Below are 25019 nucleotides of genomic sequence, written 5' to 3' on the forward strand. Positions count from 1 at the left end.
TCTTATCATAAGCCAACAAATGGAAGACCATCTTTAAAACATAATTTGACCAGTTAGAATATGCTCAAGTGCACTCAAGCTGGTTGGTATTCCAGAGTTTCAAGAGCTGCCAGGCTATGGAACTATGTTTAACCAGGTGGACATCCTGATATGCTTCTGGGTACACACCTAGCATAGCCAACAACCCTGGGTGCACTGACTTGCCTCCGGACACCAATTCTGTGTAAACTTAAGAGTTAGATCAGCCAAGATAATGCATTCACAGTCCACTTCATGGTCTAACAGAGGATAGAAGTGAACCTTCATGAAGTCTTTACTCTACTGAAATGGAACCATCAGAACTGTGGGGAAATCATACATAATTTTGGCCACTCTATGTCTAATTCTCCTTAAATATCCTTCAATCCAAAACCCTTTCATAGTTTCCCCATAGCTAAATACATTTTTAAGAAACTAAAAACAAAGGTTTATGAAATCTCTTTCACCCTTACTCTGACTTCTCCATTTCTTCTTCCTTGCTGCTGAATGCTATTAGAAGTCCTAAACTGAGTCCACTACAAATTAATGTTTAGAACTCATCTGGGCCCTTATTCCTTTATAGTAATCATCATTCTCATAGTAATAACTCCATCATGTGCTCTGTGTCATTTTCATTCTCCCTTATTCGTCCATTTTTAAGCAGCTGAGCTCATCTACTTTACTGAGAAATGCTAGACTATCTGTCAGATATCTATCTTCTCTACTCTGTACATAAGAAATACTCATTATATTCACCTAGATCCTTTGCTCTAACGTTTGAGAAAGAAGTGGTCTCTCTTTGCAAACTGTCCTTGAGCCAATTTGTTCTTTCCTCCTCTTGGAGCTTGCCCAATTCATTACTCTCTCTCTCTCTCTCTCTCTCTCTCTCTCTCATTTTCTTTTTTATGTTTTATTATAATTTTTTATTTTGTTAAATATTTCCCAATTACATTTCATAATTTTTGTTACATTTTAAGTTCTGAACTCTTTCCATCCCTTCCTCCCACCCCTGCTCTAGGGAAGGCATTATTTGGCAAAAATATAAAACCATATCATGCATACTTCTATTTATCAGTTTTTTCTCTGGAGGTGGAGATTAATAGTTTTTCTTCAAATAGAATTGCTGTTGCTCTATACAATGTTCCCTTTCTGCTAATTTCCCTCTTCATTATTTCATGTAAGTCTTCCCCTGTTTTTCTAAAATTAATCTGCTCATCATTTCTTTTTTTTAACCCTTACCTTCTGTCTTAGGATCAATGTATTGGTTCCAAGGCAGAAGAGTGGTAAGGGTTAGGCAATGACGGTTAAGTGACTTGCCCAGGATCACACAGCTGGGAAGTGCCTGAGGCCAGATTTGAACCTAGGACCTCCCATCTCTAGGCCTGGCTCTCAATCCACTGAGCCACCCAGTTGCCCCTTCCTGTTCATCATTTCTTACCACATAGTAGTATTCCATTACAGTCATATACCACAACTTGTTTAACCATGCCCCCATTGATGGACATCCCCTCGATTGGTAGTTCTTTGTCACCAGAAAGTGAACTGCTACATAAATATTTTAGAAGATATAGATTCTTTTTTCTTTTTCCTTGATCATGTTGAGAAATATATCAATTGTGTTACTGCTACTTCTAAAAATATAGTTTTATAACTCTTTGGTCATAATTCCAAATTGCTCTCAAAAATGATTGACTCAGTTCACAGTTCCACCAAAAGTGTATTAGTATCCCAATTTTTCCACATCCCCTCCAACATTTGTCATTTTCCCCTTCTGTCATTTTATCCAATCTGATAGGTGTAAGATGATATCTCAGTTTTTTTAACTTACATTTCACTAACTGATAATGACTTAGAGTATTTTTTCATATGACTATATATAGATTTGATTTCTTTATACCAAAACTGCCTGTTCATATCCTTTGATCATTTATCAATTGGGGAATGACTTGTGTTCTTATAAATTTGACAAAATTCTCTATAAATTTGAGATATGAGATTTTGATCCAAGAAACTGCCTATAATATTAATTCTCCAATTCTCTGATTTTCTTCTAATCTTGGCTACATTGGTTTTATCTGTACAAAAATCTTTAAAATTTAATGCAATCAAAATTATCCATTTCATATCTCAAATTGTTCTCTATCTCTTATTTGGTCATACATTCTATCTATAAATATGATATGCAATATGTTCCATGTTCTCATTTGCCTATTATATCTCCATTTATGTCTAGGTAATGTACCTATTTTCATCTTATCTTGGTAAATGGTTTTAAGATATTGGTCTATACCTAGTTTCTGTTCTCTAATTTTTTAATCTCTTTGTGTAATGACTCATTATCTGTGCCTACAAACTTACCCAAATCTCCCTCATCCTTTAAAAAAAACTTTCACTTGCCTTCCCCTCCAACTATAGTCCTACATCTTTCTCTCTTTTACTGTTAAACTCTTACAGAGTTGTCTGAGCCTGCTGTTTTCTTCTTTAATACCCACTCATCTCTACACACTTGCATAATCATCCGCTTTTCCAAAGATTACCAGTGATCTTTGAACTGCTAAATCTAATGATCTTTCTCAATCCTTATCCTTCTAGACTTTTCTGTAGTTTTTTACATTCTTGGCCTCCCCCCCCCCCCCCATCTTTTCTCCTGGATATTCTCACTTCCCTTAGCTTCCATGACACTGATCTCCTCCTACCCATCTGACTCCCTCCCGCCCCCGAATCTTATTCTCCTTTGCTGAATCACAGGATCATCATCCATCTCCCATGCATTAATCATAAGTCCACTCTAAAGGTCTCTCTTAGGTCTTTATCTCCTCTTTTCTTTCTACATTCTCGTCTTTGGTAGGCTCAGTTTCATGAGTTCAATTATCATCTCTACAGAGATAACTCTAAAAAACATATCTCAAGACCTAATCTTTCTCTCAATTCCAGTCTCCTCATCACCAGTTGCCTGCTGTACATCTCCACCTGGATATCCCATAAATACCTCAAATTAAGCATTTTCAGAATGAGATTCATCATGTTTCCCCTAAACCTGCCCCTCTTCCAAACATCTCAGTTTCTTTTAAGTATCCAAGTTAACAACCTTATTGTCATCTTTGACTCTTCTTTCTTTACTGCCTCATATCCAATCAGTTGCCAAAACTTATCTCTTCCATCTCTACGAAATCACTTCCATTCATCCCCATTCCGTTTACATGCCTTAATTCAGATCCTCGTCAGCTCTCACCTAGATTATTACCCAGTAACTGGTCTCTTTGCCTCTTCCCTTCTTTCTCCAATTCATCCTATATATGCATATGTATGTATAAAAAATAATCTTCCTAACATACACATATCTGACTGCGTCAGTCACCTACTCCAAAGCTTTCTCTAGTTCCCTATTGCCTCTAGGATAAAATATAAAATCATGAACTTGACATTACATTCCTCTGCAGTCTGATTCAAACCCATGTTTCATTTTACTTCCATTTCATACTGGTACCCCAGTGCAATTTTCATTCTCTCCTTCTCCCCTACTATTCAGGCTCCTGTTCTTTTAGTGTTTCTATTACTCAGCATTGCCTCATATCCCCCTATTTACTTTTGCTCAAGCTGTCCTCTTTCTAGAATACACTTCTGCCTCATCTCTGACTTAAAGAATCTTTCTCTTTTGCCAAAACGCACATCAAGTATTTCTTCCCATTCTCCTTCTCAAATCACCTTGTATTTCTTTTTCTCTCAACATATTCCATTTCTTTTCAGTGATAAAATCCTTTGAGGGCAAAAGCTGTTTCATTTCTGTTGCCGAATCTCCATTGCTTAACAGTGCCTTGCACATCGTATGTGCTTGGTGAATGTTTATTGAATTATATTGTTGAATTCTACAGAGACAGGAGCTAAGACCCAGAGAGGTCAAATGTACAGAACTACTACTACTCAATTACTAAGTGCAGAATTGAGTAAACCCAAGATTTCAAAATGTAGAAAATTGGAGAGGAATGTCACCAAACAGAACTAATGAAGTTAGAAGAAAAAGGGAGCGATTTAGCAAGAGCCGTAACAATGGTCTTTTTTTCTGTTTTCTTAAGCCATTACTTTATATCTTAGAATTGATACTAAGTATTATTTCCAAGGCAGAAAACTGGTAAGGGCTGGGCTATAGGGATTAAGTGACTTGCCCAGGGTCACAGAGCCAGGGAGTATCTGAGGCCAGATCTGAACAACAGACTTTAAAAATAGATGGCATCCAATCTACCCCACAGAATACTGTTCTGAGTTCTCCCCTCCCATTCAACTGAATTTAAAATTTTCTGTGCCTTCTTAATAACCAAAACTCATCTACAAAAGAAGTTTCCTATATTGAATTATGGAGTTGATTTACTACTACTAATGTTCTCCTGACGAACTTTCCTGTAGAAGGCCTTCATCTTTTCAGAGGTGCCATGGGCCCATCCTTCAGTGCTTAGCTATGCCATCTAGATATGTGTGTTCCCACTCTCTTCCTTGTTCAAACCACCATGTAAAAGAGTAGAAGAGCCACTTACTAACAACAAAAGATGACAGATGGTGCAAGGAGAGGAAATGGAAAAACTCTTCTAGCTATGTGTTATCAGTGAAAGGTTCTGTTCTGATTAGTAGCTTCTCTTCTGCAAAGCAGGCAGTGTGTGTAATACACTATAGAAAAGTTTTCATAGATATTAGTTTAATTGAAAATTAGTTTTGGCACTTAAACAATAAGCTTCAGAGGCAACATGACAGCAAATCAAAATGCTCTCTTTTATAAGAAGAGAAATTGTTTTTAAGAGACATCATTGTGGCCTAGTGGGCCAAAGTTTGGACATGGAGTCAAGGGGACTTGTTTGAGTCCAACCTCAGGGACTAGCTTAGACTCTTGGCAAGTTTTTTCACCTCTGTGAGCCTTAGTTTCCTCATCTGTAAAATTGGGTTATTGTGAGAATCGATGATGAAATGAATAAAAAAGGTATTATTAAGTTTTTCTTGTGTGTTATATATGTACAATGTATTTTAGAGGCTTTAAAATACTCATATCATCACCTCTCAGATGGTGGGCCTCACTTTTCTCATCTCTGAAGTCACAAGATGGGACTTGAAAAACTATATGGTCCCTTTGAGGTTTCCTTCTTAGTCTGCACCATTCTAGGGATTCAGCTTCATGGGAATAGCTCTGGACTGGGAGTCCAAAAAGTCCTAAATAATGTAAATTCTGGCTTCTCCATCTTCTAGCTTTCAGACCATCAATAAGTCCCTTAACTTTCCAAACCTCAGTATATCCTCTATAAAATAGGAGTCACCATTCCTGCAATGCCTGTCTCACAAAACTGTTATGAGGATGCATTTTGTGAATTATAAAGTATATAAATATCCAGTCTAATTTCATAAGCATTGAATAAATGCCTACTATCAATAAGGCATTGGACTAGGTACTGGAGATACAAAAACAAAATGAAAAATGGTCTCTTCCACAAAGGAGCTTACTTTGTACTGACATTGTCAGTAAATTAACTATTCCCATAGAGAGATTGATAATGTCAGAAAGAAAAATTCAATACAAAATCCTTCTTCCATGGATTAAGAATTTCTGCTTCTTTTCTCAGAACTAGAAAAGATAGCTCTACTAGTCCCTTGCTAATATTCTTGTTGCTAATTCATACAAAGGGATTCTTACATAAAATTTTTGTAACTTAATCAAATCTCCACTAATGCCCTCCTTTGATGCCTTCTTGTGGAATGGAGATAACCCTGGGCTCTCCAATTGGGCAATAGTAGTAATGATCAAGCCCCCCTTAGGCTGCTCCAGATGGGAAAAACTTCAAAAGCAGACCTATCTAAAAGATAGCTATCTAAAAGAGGCTAATCCCAGAGTCCACAAAGTGGACTCATTTGGCCACAGCAACTCATGAAACTAATTACTAAGTTTAGAATGGTGGGTGTTGGTGAAGGGAGCTTTCTTTCCTTTTGGGGGAGTGGGAATTTTATTTAATTAGTTAATTTAGAGTAATTTTCCATGGTTACAAGATCCATGTTCTTTCCTTCTCCTTCTCCCCTCCCCCTCCTGTAGCTGACTTGCAGTTCCACTGGGTATTACATGTATCCTTGATCAGAACCTATTTCCATGTTGTTGGTGTTTGCATTAGGATGTTCATTTAGAGTCTATATCCCCAATCATATCCCCTCCACCCATGTAATCAAGCAGTAGTTTTTCTTCTGTGTTTCTACTCCCACACTTTGAAGGGAGCTTTCTTAACAAGGGTATCAGATATCTTTTGAACTAAGGAATAGATAATCTGCTTTCAGAGTGATGCATTTGAAACTAAAATGTAATTTTTGGATCCTAAACAGGAAGATGTCTTTTTTTAATGTGCAAAATTCATTTATTCACAAATTTTTCAGCACCTATTGAATGCAAAGCACTGCTCTAGGCAAGATGAAGAATACCAAATTTAAATAAGATATCGGCCTTGTCTTTCCTGTGTTCTCACAGTCTTAGGGGGATAATACACAAACACAAATAGATTTAATACTCATTATTATATGATAATGAAATGGACTGATTTTTACACCCAGGGAGACATGGAATTTATACACTCAAGACAAAAGAACTAGGCAGTTTTGTTGGATAATGAAATGAGTTAAAGGTGTAATATGAAAAAATACCAAAGGTAGAATGACACTAACTATACCCAAGGGGCTTTAAAACTGTCCATACCCTTTGAGCCAGCAATATCACCACTAGATCTGTATCCCAAAGAGAACAAAGAAAAGGGGAAAGGACTTTATGTACAAAAATATTTATAACAATTCTTTGGTGGCAAAGAATTTGAAACTGAAGGGATGCCCATCAATCAGGGAATGTCTAAACAAGTTGTGGCATATTATTGTAATGGAAAAGTATTGTGCTATAAGAAATGATGAAGTGAATAGTATCAGAAAAACCCAGTAGGACTTAATATGAAGTGATGCAAAGTGAAGTGAGTTGAACCAAGAGATCACCATACATAGAAGTAGCCACATTGTAATGATGATCGATTGTAACTTAGCCATTCTAATCAGTGCAGTGATCCAAGACAGTTCCAAAAAACTCAACAATGAAAAAATGTTGTGTGTGTTCAGAAAGAGAACTGATGAACTCATGAGTGCAGACTGAAGCATACTTTTTTTCCTTTATTTTTTGGGGAGGGGGGGCACAACAGTCAATATGGAAATATGTTTTGCATTACTTAAAATGTATATTTGATATCATATTGCTTTCCTTCTCCAGGAGTAAGAGAGGGCCTAGAGGGAGGGAGAAAAATTGCAACTGAAGTTTTTTGTTGTTTCTTTTTTAATGAATGCTAAAGTAAATAAAGTATAATTTTTTAAGTCTTAGTAGATTGTAACGAAAGCATTTTCTGAAGTGGTGGCAGTTTGAAAGGAGAAAGTGTATCATAGAGAAAAGATGTTATGAAGAATGGACACAAGTTGGTAAACAAATCAGATATTAAACATAAAGAGTTAGGGTTAGAGTTTCCAACATGAGTTATGGTATGATATTGTAAACACAAGTTGTAAAATTAGAAAGGAACCACAGGTTTGGAAGGAAGATGATGAGCTCAGCATTGAATATGTTGAAGTTGTGGTGCTTGGAAAATTTCCATGTGGAGATCCTAGACCTGTGCTGGCGAACCTATGGCACATGTGCCAAAGATGGCCCACAGAGACCTCTCTCTAGGCATGCACAGGCCCCTGGCTTGGCCCGCTGGGAGCCTGGCCCCAACCCCAAATGCAGAGGGTGAGGCACTCAAGCTTCCCTTGACCTTTGAGGCAGAGCGTGGCCAGCCCCGACCCTGAACACAGAGGGGTTCAAGGTTCCTAAAAAGTTCTAAATGGTTTGCCATTATTGTCCTGGACTGTAGGCATTTAGCCATATGGACCTGAAGTGCAGAAGAGAAGTCAAGATTGGAAAGGCATTTTTGAAAATTTTAAGTAGTAGTTAAAACTGGGAAAGAATAGAAAGAGAAAAAGTGAGGGCCAGAGATAGCCCTTGACTTGTCCCCTAAAGCATCAGGAAGATAATGAAATATAAGAGTGGTTAGAAAAGTAGGAAGGAAGAAAATTCAGGAGAGGGTGGTATCTCTAAAGACAGGGGAGAAGAAAATCTTCCAGAAGAGAAGGGGATGTATGGGTCATCAATGTCAAAAGCTACAGAAGGTTTAAGAAGTGTAGAGACAGAACAAAAAGGATCATTAGTTTTGGGGTTGATATTACTTATCTTCTTAAAAGGAATATTGTTTGAGTAAATTAACATGAGTTAGTTGATTATATAATCTCTGTAAACAGCTGGCAATTTTCACCAAAACCTGGTCTAGAGAGGTGGGAAAAAACCCAGCCCTTAAATGCCTGTTATTCAGTTGTAATGATTTACAAATTGGAGTTGCCTTTTTACCTTAATATTTTATGAAATGCTTTGTGTTCTTAACAAAACCAAATGTTATTTTTGAACTTATTCTCTTCTGTAAGCCTCTGCATTGTCGCCATAGTGTCGGGAAGATGGATATAGAGGAGCTTTTATGAGGCATGAAACTTTTTCCCTACCTGGGTTATTGTGAGGAAAGTATATGGTACAAAGGGTCAGGGGCTATATAGATGCTACTCTCTGCCAGACAGAAGTGGGGCAAAACACTGGTCACAATTGGCAAGCTGCTTTCTGTTTTTTTCTTTTTAATGAGGTTTTTCATTTAAAGAATGCAGTTAGTATTTGGAACAACATAATTGTATAGAAAATACAAATGTTCTCTCTTCCCACAACTTTTCAGGGTAATTAAGCAGTTATTTAAATTATTAATTTTTGTTTGGACTTCATTTCTTCAGTTTACTATCAGGCTAAGTGAACCCTTTGTCAAAGTTATGAATTATCTTGTGAATCTGTTAGGGATTATAACTTCCTGATACATAATATGAAACTCATATAGTCATTTCCAAGACATAGTGTATTATTTCAACAGTACAGAGTAAACTTTGTTTTCTCTATGATGAAAGAATGGTCCAAATCCCTTCTTCTGGATACTTTTCCTTTCTTTTCTTTTCTAAACCTTTACCTTCCATCTTAGAATCAATACTATTTATTGGTTCCAAAGCAGTAGAGTGGTAAGGGCTAGGCAATGGGGGTTAAGTGATTTGCCCAGGATTACAATAGCCAGGAAGTAACTTAGGTCAGATTTGAACCCAGGACCTTCCATCTCTAAGTCCGGCTCTTAATCCACTGAGCCACCTACCTAGCTCCCCCCAATTCTCTTCTTTTCTCTAGTTTGATTGGTGAGGGAAAGTTATTTTTTGGTTTTTAAAAGCACCATTCTTTTTGTTACCTTCCTGACTGACCACTCACTTCCTTTGCTGGTTCTTTTTTCCTTGTCATTTCCACTAAATACAACCCAAGATTCTGTACTAGGTTCACTTCTCTTTATCTTTTTACACTTTTACTTAATAATCTCATCATTGTTCATGAGTTCAGTTACCATTTCTCTATATGTTATCCCCAAATCTGTATTTAAATAGCCCTGGTTTCTCTCTTCAGTTTCCTCATTAAAATTCCTCAATGCTCACATAGGCATCTCAAATTCAACATGTCCAAACCAGAACTCAGTTTCTCTCCCACCAACCCATCCCTCTTCCAGGCTTCCTGTTACTCTCCCAGGAAGAACCATTCTTCTCTTCATCCAGGCTTACATCCTCAGAATCATCTTTGATTCCTCATTCTCATCTGAAAAATCCAGTCAGTTACCACATCTTGTCATTTCTTTCCCGCAACATTTCTCATAACCATATGCTCCTTTCTCTCCACTTGCACAGCCCCACTGTAGTTTAAAGCCTCATCACCTTTTGCCTAGACTACCAAAATAATCTTGTTCTCCCTGCTCCAATCAATCCTCACAGCTGCCAAAATGATTTTCTTAGAGTAAAGGTTTGGTGGACAAATGATAAAACTGAAGCTTAGAGAAAGGAAGTAGTCTTACAACTAGAAAATGGGGCAGGCAGCACTTAAGTGCCATTAAATAAATGTTTAAGTATCTACTTTGTGGCACTTTGATAGGCTCTGGGAATTTAAAAAAAAATTAAATAGGCCCTGTCCTCAAAAAGCTTATATTCTTCTTGAGGTGTATACCACGTTTCCTTCCAACTCACTGATCTTAGATACATACAAAGAAATAGAAAGTCAGTTTGCGAAAAAGAAAGCACTGACTACAGAGTTCCATGTGGGAAGGGGCAAATAAGCTGAGCCATCTGTGAAGGAAGCCAAAAATTCCACATATGGGGACAAGGCATGAAGCCAGGAGATGGCACATTGAGTTAAAAGAGCAAGCTCGTAGGTCAGCTTGATTGGAATGTAAAACGCATGATGAGAGTAATAACGTGAAAGAAGTTAAAAAGTGAGGTGAGCCCATATTATGAAAAGCTGTTATTATGATAACAACAGTGCCAGCCTCAGAAGTTTGTATTTTGGGTAGGAGAATGACATGGTCAAATCTATGTCTCAGAAACAGAGTTGGAATGATTTTCACTCAGGCCAGTATTAAGCACCTACTTTGTGTCAGGCACCATGTTAACAGTAGGGATGCAAAGAGCAAAACACAATAGTCCTTGGCCCTTGGCCTCAAAGAGATTGCATTCTAATACAGCATAATATATGTGTATACATAGGGAAATGTAAAACTCATACATATTATAGTTACATAGAAAGCGCATGTAAAATAGATAGGAGGTTACTTTGTAGGCAAGGGTGAGCTATTTTCTCTCTATAGCAGGAGTTAATTTTGAGAACCAGTTCTAGCTATCTCCTGTCGTTTGAAGGAACATGAGTCATGTTGATCCTCTCGATAACAACTTCTAAGGGAATGAATTCAAAACTTAAATCTAACTCACAAATAGAAAAGCTTTTCTCACTTTTGGAAGAATTTATTTTGAGGAAACTCAAAGAATTGGACCTCTCAATATCTAGTGTTGGCTGTAATTCTCTTTGGTATAAAAGACATTGTTGCATATGCTATGGTCTCCCCGCTTTGCCCGGACCTCTCCTTTGCCTTCTCACTCTCCCTTGGATTGAAGCCACTTCCCCTCTACCCCCCATTCCAGAAACCTGAGTGTAGAAACTCTCATTTCTCATCTCGAAATTTTTCACTTCATCTTTGCTGGAGAAAGTGCCAGTGGGGAGTTTGGACAGTGCCTCCGTGTATAATAAATGTTTGTAAAATCATTACTTTGTTAAGTTGTCCAGCATAAATCAATCTTCCTTCATTGTGAATGAGCACCACCGTCACCACGTTCAAAAGATGGTGTCCTCACCTAGTGCCAAACCTCTTTTTGCTTTTTCAAACTGTATCTAAAAAAAAAAATGATTCCTTCGAGGTTCTTTCTTTTGTTGTATCATAGAATCCGAGCTTCATAAAACTTTGGTTTTAACCCTTGCTTTGGGAAAGTTCAATAAAAGACCAGCTTGGCCAATCTTGTAGATATTATTAAGAATGATATTCATCCCCCTCCCCCACACTCTGCATTCATATAGTTTTCTGGTACAAAAGTGATGGACACAGGTGGGCCCTTGGTTTTTTTAAGTTAGTCCATCATTGTGAGTGGTAGGATATGTGTCTGCTCCTAAACAGAAAAGCATTTTCGTGGTTTCTGTTTTTTGCTGGTGCAGGATCTCTCACAGCAGGCAGGGGCAGCTTTGTCTAGGTGGGGGCTCGCTATCACTTTTAAGGCATGCTAGGGATTTTTTCACATTTGGTCAAGCATTTTAAGGCTTGGATACAATTCTGAAGAGAAAACTTTTTTGTAAAATAGTCCTTCCTATACTTCACTTAAGTGAAAGTTAAAATAGGATTAGGATATGAAAGCCAAACAGAATTTAAATTTTAGTAATAATCCTTATTTTTATCCAGTTTTCAGTCATCTCCATGGTATAGTCACAGGATAACAGAATGTTAGAACTAGAAAATACATTTGTATGTAAATAAAGTTAGAGTTGGAAGAGACTTTAGAACACAAACTATCAGAACTATAAAGAATAGGGTGCAGCAAGATGACTTAGTGGATTGAGAGCTAGGCCTAGAGATGGGAGGTCCTGCATTCAAATCTGGCCTTGGATACTTTCTAACTGTGTGACAAGTGATCTAACCCCCATTGCCTAACCCTTACTGCTCTTCTGCCTTGGAATCAATTTACAATGTTAATTCTAAAAAGGTAAGGGTTTTTTAAATAAATAATTTTTTAGCACAATACAAGATATCTCGGCCTCAGCCAACCCTCATTTTATGTATGTGAAAATTTATTTTTAATATGATTTTTATTTTATTTTTTAAAGTATTTTACCATGGTTATATGATTCATGTTCTCTCCCTCCCCTCTTCCCTCCCCCATTCCAGAGCTGACAAGCAATTCCATTGGGTTATACATGTATTATCACTCATTGCCCATTTCCATATAATTCATTTTTGTAATAATCTTTTAAAACCAAAACTCCAAATCCTATACCCATATAAACAAGTGATAAATCATATGTTTTCTTTTCTGGATTTCTTCTCCAACTATTCTTTCTCTATTTATGGATAGCATTCTTTCTCTTAAGTCCCTTGGGATTGTCCTGGATCATTTCATTCCTATTAGTAGCAATGTCTATTACATTTGATTGTCTCACAGTGTTTAGGTTGCTATAAATAATGTTCTCCTAATTCTACTCATTTCACTCCACACCAGTTCATATAGGTCTTTCCAACTCTTATAGAAATCAAACAGTTCATCATTCCTTATAGCACAATAGTATTCCATCAACAACATATACTGCAATTTGTTCAGCCATTCCCCAATCAATGGGCATCCCCTCATTTTCCAATTTTTTGCCACCACAAAAGCACAGCTATAAATATTTTGTACAAACAGGTCCTTTCCCATTTTTTTTCTCTTTGGGGTACAAACCTAGTAGTGGTATTGCTGGATCAAAGGGCAAGCATTCTTTTAAAGCCCTTTGGACATAATTCCAGAATGGTTGGATCAATTCACAACTCCACCAGCAATTCATTAGTTTCCCAATTTTGCCACGTCACCTCCAACATTTATTTTCCTTTGCTGTCATCATATGAGAAAATTTAGAGAAAAAGATTTGCCCAGTAAGTCACTGAAGAGATGTTAAGTCTTCTAAATTTAAAGAGTTCTTTCTCTTATGCCAGGTATCCCGCTAAAATATAGATTTTGTTTCTTTTCCTTACTCCTATTATTTCTCTGCTGAAAATGCTAATAAGAAGCAAAATGACCTGAAAATAAGCATAAGAAGAAATAATTTCTTGTAAAATTTGACAATTAACTTCTTTTCATTACCTGCAGGTCTGACCATTTCTGTCTTTATCTCTGCATGTCTCTCCATCTCTGTTTCTCTCTTTCTCTGCTGTCTCTGTCTTTCCCCCTCCCCATTCTGCACTGTCTCCCTATCACCTCTAAGATCAAATACAAAATCCTTTTTGACATTCAGAGCCCTTTATAACCTACCTTCCCCCCCCCCCCCCCCATTCACCTTTCCAGTCTTCTTACACTTCAATCCTGCCATGCGACTCTTTGATCTAGTGACCCTGGCCTCCTGTCTGTTTCTCAGACATCCATCTCTTGGCTCCAGGCATTTTCATTGATTATCCCCCACACCTAGAATGTCTCTACCTCCTGACTTGCCTAGCTTCCTTCCTAAGCCCGCACTAAAATCCCACCTTCTTTTGGAAGCTTCTTTCCCAACCACTCTTAATTCTAGTGCCTTCCTTTTAATTATTACCTATTTAAACTATCTCTGTGTCTCTGTCTCTCTCTGTGTGTCTGTCTGTCTCTCTGTCTCTCTCACACACTCTCACTCACACATTCTCACTAATCCTTCCCATGATGGACCTTGGGGTATTGAGAATCAACAGTTATGGACCAACTAGAATTATCTTTTCTCCAAGAAAAGCATCCTCACTTCCTTAAATTCATCTTGTCATATCATAGACTAATAAATGTGGTATTGGAAAAGACTTTAGTTCATCTATTCTGATCCTCTCATTTTTCACCTGAGGAAACTGATCCCCAAAGAGATTCCACAACTTGCTTCAGATCACCAGATCTAAACCTCTGCCTTCTGATTTCCAGTTTCTTTGTTTCTTACTGATAAGCTTCTATAATAATTTCACATTTTTATAGCACTTTAAAATTCACAAAGCATTTTCCTCACAATAACCATGTAAGAAAGAAAGTATAAGTGTTGTCTCCATTATACAGATGAGGAAACTAAGGCCAGAGAGTTGAAGAGACTTGTTCCAATACATCCTCAGTGGCAGAGACAGGATTCACCCTCAAGTCTTCAACTTCAAATCAAGTGCATTTTCTACCAAACTTTTCTCTCTTCTTTTAGAAAGCATTGCCCAGTCAGTTGTAATACCACATGCTTGTTTTTGATTCATTCAGTCATTCATTCATCCATGACTTTTGCCAATGATGATACTTTGATCCTGAATGAGTAGTTCAGCTCCCAGCCTTTCTGTCCCTCTGTCCTCCTTAAACATTCCATGTGCCAGGGATCTTCTTCTGGAACAGGGCCTCTGAAGACCTTTTATGTGTCTGACCCCTTGGGCCTGGGCAGCCAGCCTGGTGAAGCCCGTCTCAGAATCATCATGATGCTTTTAAAGGCTTCCAATTAAATAGATACAATTTCAAAGGAAACCAACTAGATAGAAATACAATTTTATAAAACAAATGTATAGGCTCCCTATTAAGAGTTCTGTTCTAGAGCCTTCAGTGTTGTGTTGGTGTCAGTGAAGAAAGGAGGTTACTTGCTAATTACTCCAACCTCACCCCACCCAAATACCTATTTCACTTCCATTCCTACTCATATATGTCTGATAATGTGTTTTCAGCCACTGGTTATGGTAATAATAATTATTAAATTTTCATACTTCAGAATAGCACTTTAGAAATCATTTAACCCAAACCCCAAAGCAAGTCAACATTTTTTTTAAACCCTCACCTTCCGTCTTGGAGTCAATACTGTGTATTGGTTCCAAGGCAGAAGAGTGGTAAGGGCTAGGCAATGGGGTCAAGTGACTTGCCCAGGGTCACACAGCTAGGAAGTGTCTGAGGCCAGATGTGAACCCAGAACCTCCCATCTCTGGGCCTGGCTCTCAATTCACTGAGCTACCCAGATGCCCGCAAGTCAACATTTTGTTAGATCTTCAAAAGGTAGACATAGTTTATTGCTATCTGAAAATGTACTAACATCCAATCTCAGATTCCGAACTTTGGGATAATCAATGGTTTCCATAGTTAGGTTCTTGGAAAAATAGGACAAATTCTTAACTTTTGTATTTCTCTAAGATTAAAAAGTTTGTAGCCTTGCTATGACAGCATTTTGTTAGATTGCTTTTTCTTTAGATCAGAAGTATGATAAAACTATATGATACTGAAGCTGTGAACTGACTATTCTGAGACTCCTGAAAGTCTTAAAAGTGTTCTGTTCTCTCTGCAGGTGGTGCGGGATTACAATCTTCAGCTGTTTTTACAAGAGAATTCTGTGTTTCATAAACCACCACCTTTCCAGTTCCATCCCAGTGACAGTGATACCGTAAGGAAATTCTTCTGTCGTCTTGTCTTTGTTTTACCTTTTCTCTTGTGTTCATAGCCTTCTCTAGGAAGCTTATAAAAGCCAGGTTGGACTTGTTAAATTTCCCACTTGCCCTCAAACAACTAGCATTCCTGAACTAGATAGAAAGCCCCGACTGGCTCTCATCAGCTCTTACAGAACTGATTTTATTGTGAGCAAGTGGAAGAGAAGGCTAAGCCATCCCCTGAAAAAAAAAGGCCCTGTAAGCTTACTTCCAGAAACATGACTAAGATGCCCAGCAGGTCTTTAATGCTGCTATTCTGAGCTGACAGCGCTTTACTAAAATGTGTGAAAATCCCAGAGAAATTACAGAAATTTTGAAAACCAAAGTGGAAAAGGAAAAAGCAGGAGGGAAAATAACCCCCAGAAAATATCATAGTTATTTATTCTGTCAGATATTTTTAAAATACCCTCCTTAATATTGTCCTTCTTAGGACTCAGTTTTCTCATCTATAAAATCAAGGAGACTGAATCAGACGACCTCTAATCTTCCAAAACTACATCTCTGATCCCAGGTTTTGAACCAAATGCCACCAAAGCATTGTGAAACCTCACTGTAATGTAATGACTTTCATCCCATCATCTGAAACATAGATTGGTCAGCAAGAACTTGAGGCTAAGCCGTCTTAACTCCCCTAAGTGTCTATTTACTACCTCGTTTATAACATTGTTTCTAAGATGGCAATTAGCCCCTATAATCATAATTTTCATACCATCATCTTCACATAATCACTTAGCAACTTTAGGCCTATATAGTAAGTCACCCTTTCTGCACATGACACATTGCATCTTATGTCTTCTCCAAAAAGTCCTTGGTTAAACATTAGCGGAGGAAATGGTGGACTACTGAATGCCTTCATGAGTGTTTTGTCTTTTGGTTGTGTCTTTCTCTTTTCTTGAGTCTAAGCAGAGGACCATCATAAATCACTCTTGTTTCTGTAGAGCTTTAGGTTTACAAAGCATTTTCCTTCTAACAGCCTATATGAGGTGAGTAGTGGAGATATTGATAACTGTCTTACAGATGAAGAAACGGAGGCTCAAAAAATTTAAGTAAGTTACTTTCCTAAGAACTATGCAATTAGGGGCAGCGAGGTAGCTCAGTGGATAGAGCACAAGACCTGGAGACAGGAGGCCTTTGGTTTCTATTTGGCCTCAGACCCTTCCCAGCTATGTGACTCTGGGGAGGTCACCAAACCCTCAGTTGCCTGTGCCTTGCCACTTTGTCGTCTTAGAATTGATACTAAGGCAGAAGGTAATGGTTTTGATTTTTTGTATCTGGGGGGTTTTTAAGAGCCGTGAAGTTAACAAATGTCAGATCCAGTATGTGAACCCCAGCCTCCCGAGGACGCTGGACTCTGTACTATCTGAGTCTGAACTTTACTGTACCAGACTGAGGACTTTGGACGATACTGCCCTCTTATAGCCTCAGCAGCAATTTTAAGAAGAAAGGGGACCTGAACCTAGTTTTTTTTGTTCCTGGGTTCACTGTCTGAAACCTGTCAGAGAATGAGAATGAAGTTTTCCCAAGAATAGGTAATGGATAATAAAAGCAGCTGTGATAGCCTATAGAGAGAGCTGGCCTCTGGGGTAGGAAACTCTGGGTTCACGTCCCATCTTCTCCGCTCTGTTTGAACCCTGAAAAAGTCCCTCAGCATCTCAGTGCCCTGGGCAACTTTTCTTTTCAGTCCTCCCTTTCTTAGTATCAGTTCTGAGCTAGATGAGTGGTAAGGGCTAGGCAGTGGGGGTTAAATCACTTGCCTGGGGTCATACAGCTAGGAGTGTCTAAGGCCAGGTTGAATCCAGGACTTCCCATGTCCGGGCCTGGCACTCTTCTCTACTGTACAACCTAGCTGCCCCCTCGGGAAACTTTGTGAGACTATGAATTGCAGGTACGTGTCAGGCTGCATCAGTGACAGGAGTTCCTTACACAGTTGAAGCCACAGATCCAGTTTATCACTATCAGATAACGCAAAGACGTGCATTTAACCAGTACGTGGATGATCATGGCAGCAGGCATCTGTAGTGCTTCGCCTCCGATAAAGTGCTTTCTTTATACGTGTCACAGACACTCCTTACCTAAGCCATTGGTCAATTCTGCCAACATAGAGTGTGAGGCAGAACAGTGTTATAGGGAACAGTTGCATAGAAACAGTGTTATAAAGGGAGCAGCTCAGGCCGCTGGCCTTCACGGGCATCACTGACCCTGGGGCTCCAGTGCCGGCTCCTCCATCCACTCAGCCATCCAATTTGTGTCTCAGGTGATCAGGGAAATGTTCTCCATGTTATGGTGGGTTTGGATATTGCGGGCAAAGAACCTTCTTGTGACAACATGATGTGGGATTTTCCTTTGTCTCATTAGCTCTCACCACAACAAAATATGAGCTAGTCAAATGTTGTTATCCTCTTTCACAAAAGGCGGGCACCAGGACTCAAGGGGAGATGGTTTGCCCAAGGCCACACAAGCTAGTCGATGTGGCCGTGACTCAAACCCTTGTTTGGGTCTTTCTTTCTCGGCCCCATGCAGCATCTTTTAAGTTAGGTTTAAAATATGTCCCAGTGCTTGCCACGTATCTGGTAGTTGCCATGAAGATTGGTAGGGGATCTGTGTTCTTACTGGAGTTTTTCTCCACTGATACAGGTCTCATCTCATCTGTTACTTGCTGCCAGTGACCTGTAAATTAATTTGGGATTGTCCCTCTATGGAATGGTAGTGGAGGTTTGCTTATAAATGAGTGCAAGGGAGAAAAACTGAGAAGAGTAGGGACAAGGAGCTAAGGTTTTATTTTTTGGTTTTTTGGTTGTTTTTTTTTAATTAAAGCTTTAACTAGGATAATAGCCCAAAGTAAATTATCTCAACTTTTGCATTCAGATAAAGATCAGGGACTTTAGCCTTTTTCTAACTTTTCTTAAGCCAAACTGTTAAATTGGAGCCTTCCTTTTTCTGCGTCCTTCTGCTAAATGTTCTTAACTGCTCTCCTTGTGCCTTTGTGCGTTGCAGCTCTAACTAACTCTATGCTCTGTCTTCTCTGTCTCTGGGCTTTCTCTCGGACAGAGTTTAAATGCAGTGCAGCTGGTGGATATTGAGCCCTCACCCGTCAGTGCTATGAGAATGACCATAGCAGAGGTACATGATCTGGGACCATCTGTCAGGGTGGGGATCCCTGGGAAGCTGGGAAATGGCGCACAGACACAAAAGTGACAACATCACAAGGAAAAACCATTCTTGGACTGAATCTACAATTGAACGTACCATGCTATTAGTTCCCAATGACTCCTGTTTCTTGGTGTGTGATCAGCCATGGGCTTTCACTTCTCATCATTTTCATTTAGGGATTCATATTCCAATTCAACTAACCCTGAACTTGACTTGAGGAATAACTTACCAAGTCTCATATATGTTGTCATTAATATGTTAGGAAATGACATATCTGCTTCTAGTAACATTATTGGGATGCATTTGTCATTTTTCTCAGATAGATTTGTTGACCAGGTTAACATGTTGAATCTATTTTGGTAGAACCTTTACACATTATATATCTTTATATATTATATAGTACATTATAATTCATGCTATATAAAGTTAATTGGCTCATTAAATTACATAGAGTAAATGGTATTTTTTCTTATTTCACATAAAACTGACCACATATAGAATTATGAAATATTTATGCTAAGTAAAATTCTTTAAGGTTACTAAAATCTGTTTTTCCTGTCTGTGTTCACCAACAAATAAGAGATAAAGTTAGAGACATAGGCAGACCCAGACTGTAGAATTCCTCGGTTGCTCTTCTACTTCATAAATTCAATTCGGTAAATAAGAATAATATAAATATGGAGAGAACCATGGCCCAAGGCCCCCCAAAACTCTTGAGTTCACATAGCCTAGACTGACATTCGTACCATATACTTAAAGTATAGAGTGCCATTGTCTATCCCATATTGTTCTTGAGTTCCACGCATTTGCCTATATGCAACCTATAGATTTTCAGATTTGGAAAGGATCTTTGAGACCTTTTGGTCCTTCCCTCTCATTTTACAGAGAACACTGAGTCTGAAAGATGGGACTTGCCTAAAGTAACTCAGCTAGCAGGTACAGGATCAGAACCTAGTCTCTAGGAATAATTATTTTGATTTGGACACCAAAAAACATTTCTATTTTCTTTCTGTGCAAAGCCAAAAAAATTATTCTAGTAGGAGATTTTGCTTCTCCTTGCTTGCCTGAAAGGAAAGCCTCTTGATGCTGAAAATAACTGGGATAGTCATATTTATTAAAAAAAAAAGTCTCCCTTCTTCCTTCCCTCCCCCACACCCTCTGAATCTCCTTCTTGAAAAAAAAAAAGGGGGACATTGAGCTCTGAACTAAGCTGTAAGCTGTGAGAGTAGATTAACAAGGCCAGCCAGTTATCAGGAACCCTGTTTGGAGGACAAACTTACTTTAGTCTAAGGGGAAAAAGAAAAGAAAAACAATGAAAACTTCCATATCTACCAAGCTGAGCTAAGCACATCTACAAAGAAAATTTGCTAAGGGAAAATTATTCTTTTAGCCAGCTTTTAATGTTTCCTGGTATATGAGGGGGGGACCCTTTCCTCTCCATCTTCTTTCAGCTGCATATAACAGATCACGGATCATCCTGGCAGTAAGAGCTGGCTTGAACTTTTGTAAGCAAGTCATTTTCCTGTTTTTAGCTCCTGTGTGTTTAATTGGAGCTGAGCTCTAAGATCCTTGATTCATTCATTCATTCATTCAAGTGTTTATCAAGCATCTCTTGTATAGAGTACTATGGTTTGCATTGGAAGAGATACAAAGTTAGATGTATGAATAAATGCATGCTGAAATGAATGAAAAACACTGATTATGTGCAAAACTCTGTGCCAAGTGCTGAGGATGAAAACAGGAAAGCAGGACAGTCATTGATCTAAAGAAGCTCATATTCTAATGGGGAAAAAAATACATATGGAAGGTTTGAGCAGCAAATCCAGTGGGAAAGTTCCATGTTCTTTGGGATACAGCAGCCAAACTGATAATGTCACTTCTTTCATGACCTTTTTATTGATAAAATAGCATCTGTTTCTGGTGTTAAGCTATTTGACAGTGCCAAGTACTTAACTAAGATCTGGCCCTGTCCTCATGGAATTTACAGTCTAAAGTTGTTTTTAAATAAGGAGGGGTCCAGGAAAAAAGGTGGCATTTGGTTTGAGCTCTCAGGTAAAGTTAGGAATTCAAAAGTAGAAGGGGAAAGAAGACATTCCAAGCACAGGGACTCTCATAACCAAGGACAATTGCACAGGACCTTTTCAGGAGAAAGAGGAGCAATACTGTTCATGGATGAGAGTAATGAGAGAATAGTGGAAAGGCAGACTAGATCAGATTGTGTAATCAAACAGAAGGTCTGGCCTTTATTCTTGAGTGACTAAAAGATCTAACTGAAGAGCCTACCGCTCTGTGCCTCCCAGACTATCCTTATAAGATTAAAGGACTCTGAAATAAATATAAATAACTCATCCAGTTTATTCTTCAACAGCTTCTACATGGCTGAGGGATGGCCAAATGATATATGATGATAATTAGATATATGATAATAATATATAATGTAAGATACCTCCAAGTAATTTCCTCATGGCAAAGTAAATTTCGCTCAATTCAACAAATAATTCAAGCATTTCTTAGGTCTGGTGGCCTGTACTTGGTGCTGAGAACACAAAAATAAATAAGAGAAAAGCCTTTCCCTCATGGATTTTACAATCTTTTAGAGACTAAGACTAGTTATGATTTCCTCTGTATGATTCTCCCTCTACTAGAATGAACCCCTCCACACCTTCTCCATCCATCCAATTCTCATCCATGTCTTTCCAAGAATCCTTCATAAAAGTTACACCAATCTTGAAACAGGGTAACAAGTAGCCCTCAGGCCATTTATTATCATTCTCTCCCTTCACTTTCTCATCCTACTACTTTTTCTTCTCATACACAACCTCACTAGCTTCTTTTACATCATTTCTCATATGTAAGTCACCACTGGTAGTATACTACTTCCTGGTTATATGTACCATGTGTTTTTACATTCGCTTTTTTGGTTATCTGTCAGTTTTATTTTTCCAGGATTATGACATTTTGTGATTTGTAGATATAGAGCATCTAAAGAATATTGGTAACTAAAAAAATGAGTTCTTATAGCAGCAAGCAATTTATGATCATGTCTGTGGTGCCTTTTTGATTCTAGGACTGTAGTCTCCATTTAATCTATTAGACTGAACTATGTGTGGGCTAGGAAATGTGTATTATTGAAATTCCATATCCCACATTTAAAATCACTTTTCTACATTATGTTGTTTGTTTTGAGAGTTTTTTGTTCAAGTTTTTGCTTTATTTTCTTTTGGTTTAGGTCAGTCAAAAGGAAGATATAATTCTGAATATAGGAACAAAATGAAAATGGTGAGGCATGAAACTAAGCATTGTAGGATAAAATATTCTTAATTTTCTCTTTATAACTAAAAAGTTCCTTAGCTCTTCGGTGTCTTAGTTTATTTTCATATTTATATTCAAACCAAAAGTCCCCCTAACTCTTTCCTCCCAGTACATAAGTAGATAGTAGAGGGGAAGGGGAAAGAAGAGGATTGGCATTTTAAAAAATAACAATAATTCTCAGCTCTTTAACAATTTAAGGTATTTAAAATACTTTCTTTATATTAGCTTTGTGAGATACAGAGTATAAGGATTGTTATTCTTATCTTCTATATGAAGAAGATAATTTATAAAAAGACAATTGAAGTAGGCTATTCCTGAGTCCAGAATGTAAGCATTAAACATCATCTGTTTAACTGAGTTTTAGTAATTAGTGAAGAGGAATGCCAGGTTATAGACCATGAAAATCAAATGGCCTCTATAGTTCACTTCATAATAAATTAAGAGACCATTTGACCCTAAGGTTTAGAGTTATAAGACCCCTAAGAGATAATTTAGTCTAATCCACTCACTGGAAAAATGAGACCCAGAGAGAGAAAGAAAGATAATCCAGATAATAAATAAGAGAAATAAGAGTCTAGCCCAAGTCTCCTAACCCCAAAGCCAAGGCTCTTTAGGGATATTAGTAAAACCCACCTGAAAACATCAAATACCCAATGACATAGATTAGCAGAATGAATAATCTGAAATAGGTTTGGTCACACAGTCATGGTCTTACACCTGACAAGTGGTCCAATAGCATACCTCCTCTTAAAACCTGCCCCTTTTGGGGGCAGCTCAAATATTTAGGAATATTTTCTTTAATAACAGCCTGAAATTTGCCCCTTTGTGACTTCTACCCATTGTCCTTCATTCTGCTCTCTGGGGCCAAGTAGAATAAGTCATCTCTCTTCCATCGAGCAGCCTTCAAACATTTGAAGATAAGTAATTATGTGCCCACTAAATCATTTCTTTTCCAGACTAAAAATCCTCAGGTCCTTCCATTACTTCTCATTTGGTATGAACTGCAGATCCTGGGCTATCCTAGTTATTTCCTATGTACCCTATCTAGCATACTTCCTAAAATTTGGTACCCCAAACCAAACATATTACTTGACAGCAAACTTAATAACAGGGCAGAATGCAATAGAACTTTTACCTCTCTGTTGCTATATACTGTGCCTCTCTAAATGTAGACCAGGATTGTTTTAACTTTCTTGACTACTATATCATACTGTTAACTCTCAATGAGTCTGCAACCCAGTCAAACTTTTAGGCCATTTTGGAGTGAACTGCTGACTAGCCACATCTTCCCAATTTTGTTCTTCTGAAGTTTGTCCCAAATGTAAGATATTATATTTATCCTCATTAAATATCATCTCACTCAATTTGGCCTAGTATTTTAACCTCCTTGTAATGTATTTTTGGATCCGTATTTTCTCATTGAAGAAGGAAAGGGCTGTAGCAATTCATCTCATCTCTATGTCATCTACAAACATATTAAGAATGTCGAGCATCTATATTTTAATCAAAGTCATTGATAAATGACACAAGGTCAGTCTTATACTAATATTTCATACATGGAGACCGAGTTATAGAATCATCAATGACTCTTCTTTGCTATTCAACCAGTTCTAAAACCACATTATTATTTCATCATCTAGGCCACAGCTCTTCATCTTTTCCATAAGGATAGCATTAGAGATTTTCTCAAATGTTTTGCTACATAAATTGTATCTATAGAAATCTCTTTTAATTTGACATGACCTACTGTAATGATACCATTCTGACCCTTTGGGATCAATACTGTTTTTTCTGACACTCCTCTAACAACACTTTTTAGAATGTTGCCAGATCACTCTCTGGCCCATAGTTTGCCATCTCAGCTTCCTATTTTTAAGAATGTAAGCATTTGTCCTTCTCCAGTCCTCGAGCATCTTTTCCATCCTACATGATTATAAGTCTCTGGCAGTGGTTTAGCAATCACATAGGCCGGTTTTTTCATTACTATCATATATCGCTCATCTGAGCCAGGTGACAAGGTCATCAACGGCAGGCCAGCACCCTCAAGCACGTTTCCATTGAATGGAGGCTCTTTAGTAGCTCTTTAAGTCCTATTCACTCATTGAAACAAATTTCTGAAGTCAAGGCACTCTGTCTTGCCTCTTTTGTCTCATCTTTCTGTCCACCTCTTTGCCAAAGTCCCATACTTTCTATAAGTCTCTTTTCTCCCTAATGTATCTTTAAAAACACAAAAGCAGCTCCTTTTTTATCTTTAGCTTTCTTTATCAACCTTAGCTCATGCATAGCTTTTACACTCCTGATAGTATCTGTATAGGACTTTTTGTGTTCATCCTTCATTTTCTGCTCTTGCCTCCATGTTCCTTACATGTCTTTTTAAAATCTGAGTTGGTTAGTAGGTTCCCGGTGTGTAAATATTCGTCTCTTTAGGCAGTTCCTCCTTTTATCTCTTCTTTGGAATTATTTGTGTTTTTAGAGCTTAATTCTTAGGCCCCCTGTACTAATTTCCCCCAGAGAAATTCAGGCCTTAAAATCCTACCTCTCCTTTCTCTAAATCTTGAAATCTGCCCTCTCCAAATCTAGGGTACACATTAAATTTCACCTTCTTCACTTCTGCCCCAAATTTCATCACTACTGTATAAAACTTCTTTGCCAGCCTTACGTTCCATGTCCTGAATTTGCCCATTTCATTTTTCTGTCCCTATGATAAGTAATAAACTATTCACAAAAGAACTTAGGTATTGTTTCATGTGATTTTCACCTAAAACACCCACATACACCTACACTTAGCTCTTCTGATTCCAAGATATCCTCATGTGAGTTTATTCTTCTGAACTGATGGATAATATTCCTCATAAATGCCTGTCTTGTTTCTTTTGAGTAAATTAC

General features: G+C 38.0%; 1 protein-coding gene across 3 annotated transcripts in view; it reads left to right on the forward strand.

Moving 5' to 3' along the window:
• Nucleotides 1–25019, forward strand: part of FCHSD2 (FCH and double SH3 domains 2) — a 347367-nt gene that overhangs the window by 236552 nt on the left and 85796 nt on the right. For all 3 annotated transcript variants that reach the window (XM_056795012.1, XM_056795014.1, XM_056795013.1), the window contains one exon: nt 15533–15628. In XM_056795012.1, the coding sequence (XP_056650990.1) occupies nt 15533–15628 (96 nt within the window). The remainder of the gene's footprint in view (nt 1–15532; nt 15629–25019) is intronic.

This window comes from Monodelphis domestica, chromosome 4, assembly GCF_027887165.1.
Source record: "Monodelphis domestica isolate mMonDom1 chromosome 4, mMonDom1.pri, whole genome shotgun sequence".
Classification (NCBI taxonomy): Eukaryota; Metazoa; Chordata; class Mammalia; order Didelphimorphia; family Didelphidae; genus Monodelphis; species Monodelphis domestica.